This window comes from Pyxicephalus adspersus, chromosome 1, assembly GCF_032062135.1.
Source record: "Pyxicephalus adspersus chromosome 1, UCB_Pads_2.0, whole genome shotgun sequence".
Classification (NCBI taxonomy): domain Eukaryota; kingdom Metazoa; phylum Chordata; class Amphibia; order Anura; family Pyxicephalidae; genus Pyxicephalus; species Pyxicephalus adspersus.
In genome coordinates, this window is record NC_092858.1 from 95,180,257 (window position 1) to 95,201,624 (window position 21,368).

The window sequence follows — 21,368 nt, forward strand, 5'->3', positions numbered from 1 at the left end:
AATCATGCCAGTTTGGTTTATTCATGCAGGGAGAAATAGGAGGAATTAACTCTTGGCCTCCCCGGTTGCACATACTTACTTGCTCCTATCCCATGTCTTCATCTGGCTGATTAAGGGCTCATTCACACAAGCAAATGCGTTCTTTCGTAATGGCACTCCAAACATATTGTAGAAATGCTGTGCAAGGAGCATCAAAAAATGAAATTGAAAATGTGTGTGAACTTAATAAAACACACTACATTGCTATAGTGAAAACAAGCCCAAACCTGGCTGAGCTGGTGCTTGAAAAATGATCATCTAGACATCCTGCACTGGGCCAAGGAGATAGCCCATAGTCCAGGAACCGTAGCATGAGATAACTGTAACTAAGATGGGTATAGGGAATCAATTTTTTTTTTGCTGCATTCCATACATACTACTATAAGCTGAAATAACTAATACTACTATTATCTTGTATTTATATAGCACCAACATATTATGCAGAGCTTTTTAAATTCCATTGTCTTATCACTAACTGTCCCTCAAAAGGGACTAACAATCCAATGTCCCTACCATAGTCATAAGTCATAAACACAGTTTAAAGACAATTTTGAGGAGAAGCAAATTACCCTACCTTTATGTTTTTGGGATGTAGGAACTGTAGTGTACAGGAGAAACCCACAAAAACACAGGAATAATTGCAGAAAGTGTCCTGGTCAAGATTCAAATCTGTGACTTAGCAATGTGCTGCACCATGCTGCCTGTTGTATTAGCAGTAATAGCAGTGATTGCATTGCTATGTATACTTTATGCATGTTTCTATGAGTGTGCATTAAAAAGGAAATGTCATCAAATGTTTTCCCACTGTACTTATACACATATGGGTGGCTTAGAACTAATTTTTATTTCTCTTATTTCCTCTACAGGCCCACCTTCAGCACCAAGAAATCTCATTTATAGCATGAAGCAGACAACCCTAGTTTTAGAATGGAATTCGCCACTGGACACGGGAGGCAGAGGGGACCTCATGTATAATGTTTTCTGTGATCGTTGCTTCATTACCTTTCAACAATGTGAGCCCTGCGGCAGTAGCATTGGTTATGTTCCACAGCAGATTGGATTAGTTGAACGGACAGTTACACTGGTGAATTTGCTGCCCCACATGAACTACACTATCCGTGTGGAGTCTGTAAATGGAGTCTCTGATTTTAGCCTGTATGCTAATCAGTTTGCTGAAATTAACATCTCCACAAGTAATGCAGGTACCGTACAACTTTATTCTTAAGTTTATTTCTGCAGTTTTAAAATATATCAGTGATTATTTTTTCCTATATCTTGATTACCTATGAAATTTTCAAACGCAATGTGTTATGTGGTGTACATATTCTGGGAAAAATATACCTTGTCAGACAGAATTACTCCCATTTTCATCTACAAAATATGACAACCTTCTTTTGTGGGAGTAATACCTTGACAGCAGCTATTACAACTTCATATAGTCGACTGAAGTGAGCCATTTAAAATGCAAAACATTTCAAGAACATTATGACCACCCTGTAAAGTGAGCACAATCAGCCATTGGATTTTCATTTTTAAAATATTTTAATTTTCTTTATAAATAGCAAGCAATACAACAATTTATCAAGATTAGTCTTTGATGCATCTTTCAAATTAATTTGTAATTATGATTTGTAGTAAAAAGTATTGATGAATACAAATTGCACAGAACAGAAGAATTTATATGGATTTAAGAAGATGCTCCTTGTAATCATCATCTATGAGTAACAATTAACAAAGGATGTTTAGAGCTGTCCCCTTAAAGGAAACACACAAACAAGCAGCAAAGCCCTGTTCGTATCTAGGAGTCGTCTGTATGTCAGATGTCCTTAACTTGGGGACTACCTCTACTGCCTGCCCCAGAAAAAAAACATCCCCAAGCCTGTAGGGACAGTGTTATGGTTTTGGTTGATAAGTTGGTCAGGTCTAGGTTCACCAACTTTATGTACACAAAAAATATATTGAATGACCATATTTTTTCATCAATGGATTAGTTCTTTTCTGTTTACATGGGCATATTCTAGGATCCAGGATCCATTGGGTTCAAACTGTAAAAAGAGTTGTTCAGGGAGTGTGTGACATCATTTTCATACTAATGGATTGGCCACCATGGAGTCCAGACTTTAACCATTGACAATTTATGTGATGTAATGGAGAACACTTCATGCAGTTGCACCATTATCGTTTCAAGATCTTAGTGAAAAATGAATAGATGGAAATAAATGTTGTGACATTGCATATTATTATTAATAGTATTACTATTATTATTAATATTAATAATAATGATAAACAGGATTTATATAGCACCAACATATTACGCAGCACTGTACATAAAATAGGGGTTGCAAATGACGGACGAATACAGACAGCAAATAGGTCTAGTACAATTATATTATGGCAGATGTATGCTGTAATCAAAGCTAAAGGCATTCCAATTAAGTATTATGGTGTTTGAATATATTTTTTGGACAGGCCGTATACTTTTATAATTGAGTTAATTTAGATTTGATTCAATATAAACAATTTTTAAATCATCGGCTATTTTCATACTAGTTGAAGACTTCAACAGCAAGAACTCTTTGTCTAAAGCTGCGTACACACCTGCAATTTTTCTCGTTGGAAAGGATCTTTCACGATCCTTTCCAACGAGAAAAGACTGCACGATACATGAACGATGCTGTACATACAGCACCGTTCATGCTCTATGGAGAGGGGAGGGGGAGAGCGACGGAGCGGCACCCTGCTGCGCGCTCTCCCCTTCCCTTTCATTAGGATCGGTCGTCGTCCATCGTCCATGGATCCGCCAGGACGGTCGTCGGATGATGGATGACGACCGACTGTACACACGGCAGATTTTCGCCCGATAATTGGCCGATACCAATTATCGGGCGAGAAAAATTTGCCGTGTGTACGCAGCTTAACATCCCACAGCCATCTAATTTTTAATCCTATTACGTAGGGCCAAAGCACATTTCTCTTTTGAAGTATATTGCCATAACACATGTTCATGCAAAATCATTTTGAATACCACCACAATGTAGTTGAAATTTAAGAAAATCTCCAAAACTAGTGCACACCAACCAAAAAAAAAATCTGAAAATGGTTCTCATATTTTCCTGTGCAAAACTAAAAACATATTTTTTTTCATTGAAACACATTTTTATTTTTTGTCATGTTCCAATGGAAATTTAGATTCTTCAAGGGAGTCAACAGCTATGATATGTTGTTATAGAATTTCCTAACGCCACCTATCAAAGTTCTCTTTTAAATAAAATAATATTATGCAGTTGGATGATCCTTTAACTACATAAAAATATATAGAGAGTTACTTTTTTATTAAGTGTTTGAATACCATATTTTTAAGGTCTGGTATCTAAAGGATTTTTACAGCTGTTGACAAAAATGTTGTCATCTTAACAATGAGTTGTTCTTCTGAGCACAGATATGCTTTAAAGTATTAGGAATTCAGCAGAGTAATAAGAGCTATTTTAGAGATATATTTTGATTCATCTGCTCACGAGGAAGAATCTAATATCTCACCAGCTAGGCTTGGAAAAATTTAACCTAAAACAAGTGTTATTAAAACTGAGATGAGAGAAATATGGGGAGACTGATGTTCTTTTCCAAAAATGTGCCAACTGTAGCCTGCAGAAGTTATTTTTAAATTGATAAATGTATTGCGATGCATGTTTAATTTTGTGCATGCACCTTATTATTTGCTTTCTTCACTTTTTAAAATTTTTGAATGTGCAAAAATACATTAAATGGCAATGATTGGGGTACTTGTCTTTCACTTTTCTAGAACAGTTGTTTTGTTATTATACAACTAATAACTTTTTTGTGCTTTGTTGTTGTCTACAGTAAAAAATTACCATTCTATTAGCTGTTTTTAACAATGCAGATAGATCTAAATCATTAAACAAAAACCACAGTTGTTTACCTAAAGGAGGGATGCATTGGGTCACCTCCCACTTATCCTTCCTTTGCCCCACAGCCTATTTATACAGTCTCCATTCTTTTCTTCTGTCACTGTCAAAACACTTACTTTAATTTTGGGTGATAATGATTGAGTCCGTATTTACCTAAATATTCTTAAAATAGGCTTATGCTGTAATTAGATAAAAGATTTGTGGGTTGATCTAAGGGCTTTTTCCGCAAACAAGCTGCAGTGCTTTTCCACGGGCTCAACCGTGGTCCCATCCACTCCCATTCAAAAGAACTGGAGCATTTTGGAACTTTTTTTTGTTCATGTGGCTGCAGCAGATTGTGGTGCAGTTCCCAAAAATGGCAATTCACTTTTGGCCATGCTGTTAATGTTGGAACATTTGTGCAGGAACTGTTTGCAATGAGTCTGCCTGTAATGCTGTTTGCCACTCCTAATCACACAGCAGCAGTCTGCTGTGTACCTCACCATGTATGTGAAATGGCCCTATGGCTTCATATAAACAAGCATTATTTATTTATAACTTAGAAAGCCATTTAGACAACAGTGCAATTGTACATGTATTATCCTAGCACGACAAAATTTTGGGTTGCCATGAACCAATAAATGTTTGTCTGACTATGTGTTTGCATGTTTTTTTTTTTTTTTTAATCGAGCTGTACTTGGCCACTGCTAGAGTGTGCTATATGAAAACCTACTGTGTATTAAATTAAAAATGCAATACTTCTCCCAGTAGAAAATCTTTCAGAGCAAAGAAGGAACTACAGCTAAAAAACTGCAAACATTTTTACAGAATCTCTTTAGTGAAGGTAATAAATCATTCTGGCATTTGTTTTTTTAGAAGTTACTGGGATAAATACTATGGTTGGTTAAGTGCTTTAAGTTATACCTGTCAGTCCCTTAATTTTCATAAATTGTCACATATATTTGCAATGTGTGACCAATTGATATCCTTAAAGTTTGTGGCTACAATGCATGCTCCATTCAGAATGTATCCTTTTTTCGCCTCCCTATTGTGTAGTAGAGAGCTGAGACTATAACTGTGCATGATACACAATGCAAACAATCATGGGATGTGTAGTTTGTGTACACACAGGGAGCTAACATTGCAACATTTTTTTTGCACCTTTTTAACAATAGAGTACTATTATATACCCTTGGGTCCTTTAGATATAAATCTTTTGGGATAGCACAGAGGTTGTCTCACTCTTGACCAGGGTACAGTATATGAAGCCCTCGCTGCCACCCCCACAACCAGTCTTTTTCCCACTTCCCAAAATTAAAAACCCAGACACCATTTTGGAAAAAACTGGCCACGGCAGCCCTTTATTACCACCAATATTTAACAACATATTTTTCAATAAAACGAACTTTTATTTTATATCCCCCAACATGTAAATATAACAGTAAAACCAACTTCTTGTAAGTCCATGAAAGTCACCACTCCTGCTCACTCATCCATCTGCTTCCGATCCACAGGTAGGCCCCCAGACGCTCCTACGCCGCCTCGGGGACATTTAATATTTTCCCTTTTCACCAAACCTAGCCTCCACAACAACCAAGTGTCATGCAAGGCGACCCTTATCACTCCTCCTTTTTTGGGTCTGAACTCCCCTACATTCTCCATTACCCCAATTCTAACTTTCATGGACCCCCAAAACCCATGCCACCTGAGCAAATATGAAACCTTAAGTTTGCGTGCACCACCACACTCTCACCGCCCGTTGAATAGCTTCACCCAAACTCAATAACCATAAGTCTGTGCCCACCGCATTCAAGTGAACCCCATCACCCCTCAATATCAAATGAGGCTCCGATTCCAATTCCTGGTGACGTACCACCAAACCTCCAATCCTCCCCAAGAAACGCAGCACTTCCCTATTCACCTTTATGCGTGCCTTGTTGAGTCGCTCCACAGAACGCGCCTGTCTCCACACCAACCGCCCAACAATCTCCGACCACATCAAGACCATTCCTGGAAACGCATCTTTTAAACGCAAACAATCGAATTTAATGTCCCGGATCAACTCCCGCATGGGGCGAGCCCCTAAATCATTACCCCCTACATGAAGTAATAACACATCAGGTGGTCTATCTAAATAGGCAAACCTGTGTACTTCCGGCACTACCCGACTCCAGTGCATGCCCGGAATTCCAATCCAGCGAACCTGTGCCACCTCCCACCGCAGCCCAAGTTGCCGTCCATCCCGTCGCATGTCCGCCCTTCTGGCCCCCCAATACACAAAGGAGTGGCCCAGAATCCAAATCAGGCATACCGGCCCATCTGCAAAACAAAAAGAACCAAATAGGAAAACACCAAACCCCCTCTCCTCACCCTACCAGGTCCCACCCGCACAATTCCCCCTTTTAGAACAAATGAGGGCGAACGTACAGTCGAAACCGGTGGGATTCCCAGCGCCCAATCCTCTTGATCACATCCTGACCAAGACCCCATCTGGCCGCTGCGGTGGCCGCACCAATCCTGAAAGAATGAGTAGAATACTCACCGGCCATCCTGCCCGTGGCTGCAACACACCTCCGGAACACCGCTCCAAATTGAAATCGAGTCACAAACGAGCCATCTGCGTGAAGGAACAGTGGCCCTTCCCGGCTAGACCTCACCGATATGTACTCACCCACCACCTTGACCGGACACAGCTCAGATCCTGGCATGCCCCGTAACTGTAAACCCGCCCCTTTTGCCAACTGGTCAGTTTTTGACCTACGGATCCAAACCACTACCTTCTCCTGCATCAAATGAACATCCCTCCTCATCAGGCCCCCTACCTTGGTTTTGCTAGGGCACACCAATTCCCCAATCCGCAACGCAGCAAAAAACATAACCACAAACATTGCCTTAAAGAGCAGTGCTTCAAAAGCGCTGAAACAAACCTTCTCCAAGCTGCGACATGTATCCCCCAGCATCTCAAAGGACACCGGCTGTCGCCCGTCTCTCCGCCCACACCCCTTCCGATAACCTTTTAACGCCTGTCGAACCACAAAACACTTCGTCCCATCCACCCATCCCATCAACTTAAAGAGGAAAGCCAAGGCCGCCAATTTCTTGCTCATCACACCGCCCGACACCCCTTGTTGAAAATTCCATAACAAATAACGCAGAACCGCCTCTTCACCCCCTTTTTCCCGGACCAAACCCAGGTTATCCCCCACAAAACCAAACCACTCCTTCCAGATACCCGTGTAGGCCCGCCAAGCTGAATTATTATTAATGACTTCCACCACTCCCATGTTATCACAATGGAAACGGACTCTCCGGTTCTGCAGCAAATGACCCCACAACGTCAAAGCGACCACTATGGGAAACAGCTCCAACAAAACCAAGTTCTTACAAAAGCCCCTCTGCTGCCACTCATCCGGCCACACCCCCGCACTCCATCTTCCACCAAAATAGGCCCCAAAACCCGACCCCCCAGCCGCATCCGTCCATAATTCCAACTCTCCATTATCTGTTTGTGGCTCCAACCAAAGCGATCTACCATTGTACTGATCCAAAAACCGCCGCCACACCGCCAAATCCCCTTTCAACACCCGTGTCAGCCGAATGAAATGGTCCGATCTACGCACACCCGCCGTGGCAGCCGCCAACCGCCGGCTGAAAATCCTGCCCATAGGCATTATTCGACAAGCAAAATTGAGCTTTCCCAACAGGGACTGCAGCTCCTTCAACTGTATCTTCCTCAAACAACATGCCTTCTCCACTTCCCCTTTTAGCGCCACCAATTTATCTAAAGGAAGCCTGCATTCCATGCGCACCGAGTCCAACGCAATAAAAGGACAATTCAGTAGTATAGCCGACCGTCTTTTCAGCCGCCAGCGGCACTCCAAATTGCTCCGCCACATGTTCTAAAGTACCCAAGAGGTTGGCACAAACCATCGAGCCCTTAGGCCCTACACACAAAAAATCATCCAAATAATGGATAATGGATGCAGCCCCAGTGACCTCCCGCACAACCCATTCAAGAAAAGAACTAAATAACGCAAATAATGAACAAGATATGGAGCAACCCATCGGCAAACATTTATCCAACTAAAAGGCACCTTGCCAAAGGCAACAGTCTAAAAGCCGCCTCCACATCAGCTTTAGCCATCAAACAACCCACACCCGCCCCCCTAACTAGCGCTACGGCCACATAGTATACACCACCCTACAACATTCAGGCGCAATGCCGTTATTCACCGAGTGCCCTTTAGGATGGGACAAGTGATGGATCATACGAAACTGATTGGGCTCCTTCTTTGGAACCACCCCCAACGGTGACACCACCAAATCCTCAAAAGGCAGTTCTGCGAAAGGCCCCGCCATCCGGCCCAACAAAACCTCCTTTTCTAATTTAGCAGGAACCACCCCCGGGTTGTCCAATGCTGACTGCAAGTTCTTCCCAAACCTGTGAACCCCTACTTTGTCACACGGGATCCGAAAACCCTCCCTAAAACCTTCTTCCAACGCCCTCGCCGCCTCCCGATCGGGATACTTACCGAGAAAATGGGACATTTTTTCCACCTTCACTGGCGTCGTCCCTTTTTCCCGTAAACTCCGTTGGATGTCCTTTTCTTTTTGCAAAACACCGAATGGGCCCCTCCGCAACTGGAACATTCATGCTTGAAGCAACATGTTGTTTCAAACTTGCACGTTCCCTCGTTAAACAACCAACAAAGACCTTTCCGCTTACCTGCCAGGGATCCTGCGGTTCCTGAACCCCCGGCATTCCCAAGAAAAGGCTGTGGGGCCATCCTAGCCGACGTCATGAGCCGCATCCAGAGGCTGATGTCTTTATGGTCCCAACGCATCCCAGGCCTCATCGCTTTCCGTTGCCTAAATTGCTCATCGTACCGGAGCCAGGCTATACCCCCATAAACCCGATAGGCCTCACTGATGGCGTCCAGATAGCAAAACAGCGCCGAACAATTGTTTCACCTACAATACTCGCCAGGATTGCAAAAGCCTGCAACCAATTTTGAAAGTCCGTGGTATAGAACGCCACAGCCCTTTGTCATCCCCCAACCGCTTACCATCCCCGGGCTTCAAGTCCCGCCCGCCAAAGCGTTTTACCGGTAACAACGAAAATATCTCCACATACTCACCTCTGCAGATCTTCTCCTTATGCTCCAGTGGCAAATGAGCACCCAAAGGACCCTCAAAGCACACATACACCTCTCCCTTTGCCCCATCTGCCACCCCCTGAGCACTCAAATCCCCCCCGCTCTCCTTATGGCCTTCCACTGTAGTAAGCGCCGGGGCCAAAGGCTCCCGCACGCCCACCGAAGCCGGAGTGGATGCCCCACTGCTCCCCCCTGACCTCATCTCTTCCCCCCCAGCACATCGCCTTCCACTCTCACCAACTCCCCCTTGTTCTCCATCCCTTGCAATAGCCGGACCCCCAGTAGGCCCACTTCCAAACCGCAAAAGCAACTCCCTTAAACCATGTAACAATGCAGACCCCCCAACATCACCCCCATGTGTCTCCCTGCCCTGCACTTGCGGCCTTCTGTCAATCACCGACATGACCTGATGTCCCACCTCCCCTGCGGGCCCATCATCAAATACATTAACCCTCCCCACCTTTTGCCCCGACCCCAAACTGTCAAAAACTCACCCGGCTGCCGGGCGTCAACCGGACCCTCAGCCGCTGCCCCGCTGGGACGTCTGCTCTCTGGATCGGATTCGGAGTCTTGTATTTCCCCCTCCGATGACGTGTCTGCGGGTAAATTCCGGTCGCCACGGATGTTCCCCTCCGGGCGCAGGCCGCTGACGTCACATCCGGGCACCGCTGCTGCCCCGGAACTTCCGCCTCCTGTCACCGCCTCCTCTTCCGGCCTGCGACTCCGCCCTTTCCGTCCCGTGCTGGATCCCACCTCTACTGGCCCGTCAACTCCTGCGCCTCCACCGGAGAAAACCGGGGCTGGATTCTCTGTCTGGGCTGGAGCCCCAGCCGGGAAACCACTCACCAGGCTGGGCACCGGAACACTCCTGGGCTCTTCACGCCTCCCGACGGCTCCTCTCCCGGTAAGTCCCTCCTCTTCTCGGCTCCCTCTGCCGCCAGATCTTCCCCACGCTGTTCCTCGATTCCGTTGAACGGAGGGGTCCCGCCGATGGCGAGGATTCCTCCCGGCTCCCCCGCTGGGCCCGGGCGTTCTCTTCTTTACGGGGGGAGCCGGAGGGTCCCTGACGGGGCTCCTATGGCGGCGCTGGACCCCAGGGGTCTCGCTGGGGCTCAGGCGCTCCGGCGGCCGTGACTGCCGAGCGCGTCTCGCAAGGGGGGATACCGGCTCTGCACTCCCCCCATCCCCTCGTATCGCCGAAGCAACCTGGGCTTCCAGCCAGGCTACCCCCTTCGATTCCGCGGCCTGCCGCAGCTGGCGCATCAGGGCTTCTATCTCAGCCATCAAAGCTCCTTCCAGTAATTCTTTTCAACTGATTCTCCTCCCCTTCAACCCCTTCTTTTAAACCCAATCCCCCAGCCCTCCCCTTTACCAACACCCCCCAATCATATTCTCCAATTTTCCCCCACTTTTTTCCCAGCATTTTTTTTTTTTAACCCTTACTCCTCCGTCTTCTCTACTCACCCTGTCATGAGGCCCTACGCTTAGATTTTGCTTCAGGCCTGCTTTCTTAAGCAGAAATCTTATTCTTAGAGGAGTGAATTTTATTGAAAAAATATATTTTACTAAAATGTAAACAGTATATATAAAAGGTATTTCCTAAATTTTCAAAATAAAGAATGAGTATGATTTATGTAAGGTATACTAACTCTGCAATAAAATAAGTCCTTTTTGTATTTTATAAATTGATGTACAGCTTGTCACATTGGTCTATAAATTATCTACTTCATGGCTGTGGTTGACAGAATACAAAAACTTCAATTCTAAAGAGGTTTACTTATCTGCAAAAGTCAGACTGCACAAAAAGATTCAGCCCTGGCAGTGGAGTGTCTTTTTCACAATTTCTAAATTTCTAAATAAAAGTTATAGGTACAGCTTTGGTCAGTAGAATGAACAAAATGCTTTCACATAGATATGTCATGGGCTGTAGTTATCAGGGAACTTTTTTTTTTTTTTTTCTTTAAACAAAGAAATTATTTTTCCCATTCTTTCACCCTTCCTTTCTCTTTTTCCATTTAGTGACACTAACATTTTTAACTAGTTTCAACTCACAAAAGATCTGAGTTTATGAAAAAATGGTTGAATTTCAGTGTTTTGTTTAATGCAGGAATGACGGAAATACAGCACAACTCGACAAACACTTCAAAGCTTTCTCCAAGAGTAGCATAAACATGACATTAATTAGGTTGTGTTTTCTAATGTGTGATTTCACATTATAATGGCTGCATTTTCCTTCTTATGAAAATCATTTCATCTTTGGAAATACAGTAGAAGAAGAGGGTGCTAAGTGCTCATTTAAAGAAGAGCTTTGATTGAATGCTTTGTCTTGATTGATTTTGTAATTAATGTTTATAGCCACAATCAGATTAGATAAACCCATTAAAAGTAGTAAATTAATGCCTTTTTATCATCTTGGTCAATAGTCACCATCTGCTTAATCTTTCTTGATTACTATTATTATTGTCATAACATTTAATATAATTAAATCCTTGGAAGAGGTACCATTAGAGTGACATTCACTTCCCGCTATTGAGAGGAGTCATAAACAGCCTCACTTTGAATTATGGATTGCTTGGGACTGGAGCCTTCCAACAAAGTACCAGATAGTAAAAAACAGAAGCTTAGACTAGACTGCGGAATGCTGAATTTCTGCATTTACTCCATTGGGGATAAAATATTGAGCAACAAGTGCCATGGTTAGAGCAGGTCATTTTTAGTTTACTTTGCCTTGTGATATTACTGAATATATCTCTGTTGCTTGATATATGCATGGCAGAAATAGAGATAGCACCCAATAAAATAAGGTGTTTTTACAAAATGTAACTAGTTCTGGATGTTTAATGTACAAATTAAGCATAAAATGTAATAACATACTCTCCATTGATTGCATGGAAGAAGTTGTATTTTTTTTCTGCAAGATTTTTTTCCATTCTGTCAGTAGAGAACTGATTGATGTACATGTAGATGCTTGATGTAACACTGACAGAGCCTATCTCTTCCCAGAAGTCTTGTTGCCACCCTAGGATATATGGTAAATTATCAATATGCTGGAAAGCATGCAAATGCAACTTACTGCATAGCTTTCAGCTATTGGCTTGTCCACCTCTACAGTGCCCTAAAAGGTGGAAAACAAAATCAGGGCATAGTTCTTGGCAATTTGGGCATGTAGAACCCTTCAAGGACGTCTCTGGGTTGGTAATTTGGGATATAGAAAAGGCAGATTTACTAAAAGGAAAATAGCAGAGCTCAAGTCCAAATTCATAATAGCAATGACACTGCCTTAAATAAGTCACAATGGGTCAAAATTGATATGATTGATAAACAGTTGGGCAAAATTAAGGTTGACAAAGCACCAGGACCCAATGGATTACATTCATGTGTCCTCAAAGAGCTGAGCTCAGGTATTTCAAGCCATTATTTCTAAATTTTAGAGACTCTTTAGTCACTGGCAAGGTACCAATGAATTGACGTAAAGCCAATGTGGTTCCTATCTTCAAAAAGAGCAAAACATTACCTGGTAACTACAGACCGGTTATTTTAACGTCCATAGTTGGAAAGGTCCTAGAACCACATTGAGGAGTTTCTGCTAGAAAATAATATAATAAGTGATAGTCTACATGGCTTCAACAAAGACAGAAGTTGTCAAACAAGTTTCCTCTTTTTTTATGAGGAAGTAAGTAAACAGGTAGACAGTGGAATAGCAGTTTATATAGTGAACTTGGACTTTGCTAAAGCATTTCATAAAGTACCCCACAGATGGTTATTATGCAAGTTAGGGTCGATAGGTTTAGAAAAGTCAATCTGTAAATGGATAGAGAACTGGCTTAAAGACCGCATCCAGAGAGTTATAATTAATGATTCATACTCTGAATGGTCTAAGGTTATTAGTGGTGTACCCCAGGGTTCAGTGTTGGGGCCTTTACTGTTTAACATCTTTATAAATAAAGAGTGTGGGATTAAAAGTACCATTTCTGTGTTTTCAGATGACACCAAACTATGTAATGGAATTAAGTCCATACAGGAAGTCTATAATCTACAAGCAGACCTGGATGTACTGTTTGATTGGGCAGCCAAGTGGCAAATGACATTTAATATAGATAAATGTAAAGTTATGCGCTTGGGAGCTAACAACATGCATGCTTCATACTGTCCAGGGGGAATACATTTGGGGGAGTCAGAAATGGAAAAGGATCTGGGGGTTCTGGTAGATCATAGACTTAATAACAGCATGCAATGCCAAGCTGCAATATCTAAAGCTAGCAAAGTACATTCTTGTATTAAAAGAGGAATAGACTGCAAAGATGGAAACATAATCTTGCCCCTGTACAAAGCATTGGTCAGACCACATCTGGAATATGCAGTCCAGTTTTGGGCACCAGTTCACAAAAAGGACATTGTGGAATTGAAGAGAGTGCAGGGAAGGGCAACCAAACTAATAAAAGGAATGGAGGAGCTCAGCTATGAGGAGAGATTAGCTGAACTGAATCTATTTTCCCTTGAGAAGAGACGTTTAAGGGGGGATATGACTACCCTGTATAAATATATAAATGGTCCATATAGAGAACTCTCTTCCCAATTATTCTCTTTGAGATCTTTACAATGAACAAGAGGGCACTCTATGGCCCTGATTTATTACAGTTCTCCAAGGCTGGAGAGAATACACTTTCATTGGTGAAGCTGGGTAATCCAGCAAACCTGGAATGGATTTCCTAAAAGTCATTAGCTATTTGTTAGCAAATGTTTTCAATCCTGGACCAAATCCATTCCAGTTTTGCTGGATCACCCAGCTTTACTGATGAAAGTGTATTCTCTCCACCCTTGGAGAACTTTATTAAATCAGGGCCTTTGTGTCAGGAGGAAAAGAAGTTTAAGCTCCGGATAAGGAAGGGATTCTTCATTGTAACGTCTGTGAAAATGTGGAATCGGCTCCCTCAGGAAGTAGTTTGAGCAACTACTATAGATCACTTTAGAATAAAGTTGGATGCTTTTCTAGAAGCACAAATTATAACTCGGTATTAAGGCTTTAAAGTAAAGATAACAGGGAACATCCGACTGCCTCATCAGGAAGGACATTTTTTTCCCCTGTTGAAGCAAATTGTACCAGGGTTTTCTTGCCTTCCTCTGGAACAACTATGTCTTATAGGGTTTTCTATCTGGGATATGTTTATTTCCCTAGTGGTTGGACTTGATGGACTTTCAACCTAACCTACTATGATTGTGTAAGGGGTTCTTACAAAAAAAAAAAATAGATCCTGCTTTGCCCTCTAAGGCTGCATACACACACCAAATTTTTGTTAGAAATGATCTTTCAAGCAACAAAAGACTGAAATATGATCAAACAAGCACTGTACATACAGAACTTTGTGTTCTACAAAGAGGAGAGAAGGGCACCCCGCTACGTTCTCCCTTCATTTCTTTTCATTTAAATTGCGGTCGTTTATTGTTTGTTTTATATTAATCCATCAGGACGCGTCCATGAACGTCATCAGATGACCTCTATACACATGTTAGATTCTCTCCCGAGACAAGCCCAACAGCTTGTATTGGGCAAGAATCATTTGCCGTGTGTACAAAGCTTAAGAAACTCATGAATCTCTTTGTCCTTGGTGTGAGGCCTGTCTAAAGTCTTAATTAAAATAGAACTGTTTCTATGTAATTTAGAGATTTTGTATGTATCCTAATATACCTGATATCTGACTTTTAGCACATATGATGTGGTGAAGATCACTATTGAAAAAGCACATGCACCTGGAATATTCTCCACCTGAAATTGTGGGCTTAATGTCAAATTCATTGCTTTATAAAAGATGCTAAAAGGTATTTTTTGTTTTCCCAACCTGGTAGTTATTCCTGGCAAACATAGTAATCACAATTTTTGTACATATAACTTGCCAAATCAGAAACCCTGTGATTTTTCTTCCAGCAAAACATTGGTTTGCCCTGTGAGCATGCAATACATTTGAATAGCCTCATAGTAAAGTAAGGCAAAATGAAACACCAGGACATAGAGAGTGCCCTAAGGCAAGACATTTCAGTACACCACAGTCTTCATCTCATAAGTGTAGAAGTTTAGTTTCCTCTCTGAAATCAAACATCAAAGCGTTCAAAAACACATGTTCCTTCAGAAGTGGAGATACTTGTTCATGATCACATGCTGTAAATTCATCACCCATTTCTTACATGGTAAATATTTATTTGATGTATTTATTGCCTCTAGCACAGAAATATCATACGGTGTACATAGATCTATTCACAGTTTTTTTTATGTCATTTATTCACTGTATTAATGCCAATTAATTTTATCAGTTTTATTTGGGAATTTGATATAATGAAAGCAGAGTAACCATACATTTTATGTATAGTTTACTGAAAGGTATTTTAGAGCCTTTTTAAAAACAGAATTTAAATCCATGTTTTAGTTCCATAACAAATCTAAGATATAGGGCCTGATTTAATAAAGCTCTCCAAGGCTGAAGAGAATACACTTTCACCAGTGAAGCTAGGTGATCAAGCAAACCTGGAATGGATTTCATCAATGTAATTTTCTATTTGCTAGCAAATGCTTTGAATCCTGGACTAGATCCATCCCAGGTTTGTTGGATCACTCAGCTTCACTGGTAAAAGCCATATTCTCTCCAGCCTTGGAGAGCTAAAATAAATCAGGGCCATAGAGTTTATCGCTCACGTTTGAATCTAGAGCAGAGCCAAGCAAATGATTAATTGTGGCAACTGGACCAGCATCCAGCATAAAAATACAGAAATGCCTATTTTAAACTGCATACAATTGTTTCAGATTTGTCTACCATGGACTTTTTATATATTAATATAAACTAAGTGCCAAAGAGGCTTAAAGGAAGTTAAAAAAAATATACCCTAAACTTAGCTGGATACATGGACCTAACAAAACTTTGTCCCCTAGTAAATTGTCTCCATGACTTTATAGGCATTTGAACACCTGCAAAATCTTCTTATAAGATGCCTGACTTTTCAACACTTTTCAGACACAATTGAGGGATACAAAGTAACATTGTTACTTTTCTATCTACACTGTTTCAAGCACACCTCAAATTTGTACCTGTGTAAAATTCTTCACCAATAAACACTATCTGCACCTTATCTTACATTCTAAAGGCTGCCTGGCTTTTGTTCAACAATTGTGAAAAGAAGTGTTTTCAATTGTGCTGCAGTTGGCCTGCTCTGTGCTTCAGGAACATACATGATAGATGTTGCCCTTAGTTTGGGCATGTGCATTAGAAATCCTTCACCCTTTAGGAAGTAAAAGTTTTACCTTTTAGGCATTCAGGAAATACTTTTTAGAAGTTTTTGGAAGTCACATGTGTAATAATGCAGGCTTTTCTATTCTCATTCTATCACATACTCAATCTATCACAGTGATTTAGAGGGTATTGAAGGCAGAGGATCAGAACACCAATCAGGCATGCAGAATATTTTACAACCAAGTCAGGAATGGCAGCTTCAGTGAAAATTGTCTAAGGCACTGATAAGTCCATTTTTGAGCACTGTATAAGTCTTACAATGGTGTTTTTTAGTGACCACGTAATTCTGGGCATCGTCCAAACTTTTATTTACCAGTTAAGTACTACAGTGCATATTGTAATTCTCATTATATAAATCTAATTGTTACATGTAACATTTATTCAGCAGTATACACATCAGTTGATTAAAGGTGTGATGTTGCCTTTTTATTTGTATGACTTATGTAGGCATAATCACTTTTAGATATGCTTTGAAAAGCTTTCTAAATTGATATAGTACCGAAAGTGATTAATCCCTATAAAATGAAAGATTGTTAGAATTTAGTTTTATCAGTAAAGCTCTTCAGATTGTAGCTGACCAAGAGTACTGTATATTGTAAATGACCATAATGATTTTTTTTTGGACTATACTTTGTTTTAGTACACACTGAGGTGTGTTGAGGTGAGACCAGCTGATGCAGCTTCACAATGACTGTTAAGGATCAATGGAGGTTTGGATTTCAAGCCATGGTTCTTCAAACTGCTGCTCCCAGATGAAATCTATGCCAGCAGCTAAACTAATTAGTCCTAATCTCTGGGCTTTTTTTTGTAACTGAGATGCCTAATCAGGAGGCTGAGTAAGCACACAGGCATGATAACGTCTTCCCTTGATGCTTTCGATGACTTCTTTAGAAATTCCTAACAACCGATCTTCATTTTTTCACTGCTTTACACTTAAATTTTATGCTCCATCATTTCTTTTTTTTTTTTGTTGCATTAGTTCTATCATTTGCATATGTTTAGTTAATTTAATATGGTTTGGTGATTTGTCCAAAAGATTGTTGTAATTTTTGTAAGGTTTACTTGGAAAAATTTGCTCTGTATGATGACCTTGGTTAATATATTGTTATTGCCATAGTTGGTCATTTAGCATATAGTTATATTATAGTTACTGGGTTCCACTAGACAATATTGAGATGGAACATATAGAGACAGCTATAAATCAGTCCTGCAATGCTTAGCTACTACAACTGTTCATAGTGTACTACCTGATTTAGTTTGGGATTTAGTAATTGCTTGAAGATTTATAAACTAATTCTTAGTATGAAGGAAGCACACTTTTAGGAAGGCATTTATTGAATAGTACAACATTTATTCCACTAAGGCATACCAAATATATTATGAAATGAAGCTCTGCTAGTGAAGATGACATACTGAATACAGGGATCCTTGTTATGACCTAGTAGAAGTTGCCCTGTTCCTTTTTTCTGAATATCCAAATGCTTTACAATGACACATAATTTTGGGCAAAATGGGCGTACATGCTTATCACCATAGACTGGATAAAAGTTTCCTTATTTGAGATCAAATCCGACAGGCTGGAGCCCACCAGGAATGTTTGATGTAAATCACAACCTACATTAACAACAACAGTTTGAGGCAAACTATGGCCTTTCTCGCATTGAAAAGGGCATGATTTTCAAAAGAGAAATCCTTTACACTGCAAACTGTTCGATGTGTTTTTATGTGTATGTGTATAGAGGTTTGGATGGGGAGGGAGGCTGCTTCCTGTTATACCCTGCACCATTTCTTCTCAAGCAAGAGAGGCAAAAGACAGACATATGCATTATATTTCATTTATATAGACCAAATATAACGCACTATTAATTTCCTGGTTCATTCAATTCTAATGTAATCAATCAGCTCATCAAAAAATTATCAACTCTTAGGCTGATATCAGACAGAACCCATTTTACTTTTTGATGCATTCCATAAACCTCATTTATTAAAGCTCTCCAAGACTGCAGAAGATAGACTATCATGGACAAACCTGGGTGATTCAGGAAACCTGGAATGTTTGCAATTGTTTTTTTTGTTTTTTTTAATCAAATGTTTTCAAACCTAGACAATATCCACCCAGGTTCACCCATGATAGTCTATTTTCTCCAATAAATCAGTCCCAATATGTTCATTACAATGATCAAAGTTTTACCATTAAATTCCACATGGCTATAAAAAATATATAACATTAAGCTGCATGCTCTGTACATCACTCATCATATAATATTTTTATCAAACAATAAAATATGTGTAAATGATGTTTTCAAATACAATGGAGGAAGCCCAGTCAAACATTGGAGTTGATTTACTAGCAGAGTGTAAGCTGCTCTGCATAGTAACTTTCACTTAGCTTTGTGAACCAGGTAAAGCTTTGCAAGATTCAAACTTCTAATCATGTGGAAGCAAAAATCATGTTGTTTTTTACAGTTCATTGTACTTTTTTGTGTATTTTTGCAAAGTGAACTGTCAACACATTTATTAAGCTAAGTAATAATTCCCATGCAAGCCTAAATCTAAAATTCTTTAGTTTATTAAGGGAGGGAGAAGAATGCACACCTATTGTTGGATTTTATCTTGTAGGGTCTTTATTGGTGACTTTTTTTGGTTTTATCTTGACTTGGGTCTTTTTAGCTTTGTACTATCCAACCAAGAATGCTCAATGCATGATAAGAAAAACTCAATAGGGTGTATTTATAAGGCAGTGAACCTGTCATTCAAACATTCTCTGATGGAGAATAAACCAATTAAAAATAAACCCCTAGGATAATTCTTAGCAATTTATTCTAAAGTTAGACAACTTCTTTTCAAGCATAAATATATATATCAACGATAAATCATGCTGACTGCAATACTCTTTTCAGTAGTTAACAAAGATGCACAAACTGAAAACATAATCAAGTGTCATTTTTAACACAATTAACAAGACTCACGTCAGCTGTTCATGTTAAATCTAGAGGCATGTGCAGAACAGAATTATAACTTCAACACTTGTCTTGGAAAACAGTCCCCAATGGAGCAAGATTCACAGAGAAGTAATCAGAGACGAGAATGGCTCGTTTGTTCCGTATTTGATCGCAACAGATGGAAGTCACTTGGAAAACAGAATAACATCTGATAATGCAGATGCACTCGATTTTTTAAGACAACATTTTGTAAAGTTCAGATCAGCTAATGTGCAGAATCAACTGCTTTATTAGAAGCTTGTGCAAAGCTCTGTCTACAATTCAATATCTTATAAAGGCTATAAATAAAAGCAATTTCATTATGGTCATAAAAAAGCTAGAATAGAAATTTGACAAGCTACTGGTCTTGAAATTCTCGCACAACATTTAGTAAGACAGCCAACAAGCTAAAAATCTAATTGTGCTTTTCTATTACTTAGAATATGAAAATTTTAGCTCTTTTTTAACACTTAAAATCTCTTAAGGTACTTTTTATAAAACATATAATTGCCAATAATATACCGGTAGCATGGCGGCTCAGTGGTTAGCACTCTGATTTTTGCAGTGTTAGGTCCCAGCTTCAAATCTCAGCCAGGGCACTATCTGCATGGAGTTTGCATGTTCTCCCCATGTTTATGTGGACTTCCTACAGGTGTTCTGATTTCTCTCACATATCAAACACATCCAGTTAGGTTAATTATCTTCCCCCCCCAAATTACCTTAGACTGTGTTAATGACGTATGGCTATGGTAGGAACATTAGATTAAGCTCCTTTGAGGAACAGCTGGTGACAAAACTAAGGACTTTGTAAGTCGTTGCTATATAAATACTAGTTAATATTATTAATACACTGTGCTGCATTGCAAAACATTCAACTTCTAATGGGGAATTTGTAGTCTTCCTAATGGGGTGCCTCTCATTTGTCCTGTCCCCTAAACCTCCATAATACCAACCAGGCTTTTAAGGAGTGGCCCAGCATTCTGTCTGCTCAGCAACAGTCTCTAAAAATGCCAGGAGGATAATTACCAAATATTTTAGGCAATAATTAATGAGCATCTGTACATGGCTTTATAAGAAAAGTCCCATTTGCTTATGGTGTACAATTTGCTTTTTATGTTGGGCTGTGGGTTTACTGAATGTTTGTTTGATTCCCACAAAAAGAAAGGTCTTCTTTTAAGGATGATGAGACACACACATTGGGCACAGAAGACAATAGGTATGCATAGGTAATAAAGGAGGGCTTCAACAAAATCTGTCACCCATGTATACAACCAATTTAACAGTTTCCCTATTGAAAATTGTAGTTTAAAATAACTTACTGTATATCCCTGGCTATGCATGCCCACCAATTAAAACCTGTTATCCCCATCAATGCACCATGATGAAGCTATGCAATGTAGAAAAGGATGTTTTCATATACTTTCATACCCCACTTCATGGTCCTCTAAAAATCTGTATTTTACTTGACAGAGCAAGAGTCGCCACCATGCCACCCAAACCCCAAAGCAAATGTGGCCACCATTACACCCTTCTCAGCAACTTTATCAAGCGCAGCCACCATGTGTCCCCCACTCATGTTTAGAGGGATACAGTGGCATAGGATTAACTTCGGTAATATTGTGTCCACCTCTAGCATGCACCCATCCTCTATCACTCAGCTTTTAAACTCTTTCACTAACCATGTGATGTCAGGTGAAAAAATTTGGAGACTCAGAGGAGTGGGGGGAAAGTTGGAATGGGAAATGTAACAACCTAATTATTTCTTTTTAAATATGTATTGATACTTCAATGTCTATCCAATTGATTACTTGGACTCTGCATGGGGTATTTAAAAAGAAGAAGTGTCTGTGCATGCAGGTTGTGCTCCATGTTGGTGTTTTATGAGATGTGTGCCTTTTATTAACTTCCCCAGTGGAAACCCCAAAAGTGACTTGGGGTAGAAAAAAGATGCTGAAAACGGTAACCCCGAGTAACACTTGGGGTAGCAAAAAAAAAGTAGAATAGAAATAC

At 40.4% G+C, this 21,368-nt stretch overlaps 1 protein-coding gene across 1 annotated transcript in view; it reads left to right on the forward strand.

Moving 5' to 3' along the window:
- EPHA10 (EPH receptor A10) overlaps window positions 1-21,368 on the forward strand; it is a 349,554-nt gene that overhangs the window by 165,878 nt on the left and 162,308 nt on the right. Inside the window, exon 5 of the mRNA XM_072419571.1 lies at window positions 906-1,241. Coding sequence (XP_072275672.1) covers window positions 906-1,241 — 336 coding nt within the window. The remainder of the gene's footprint in view (window positions 1-905; window positions 1,242-21,368) is intronic.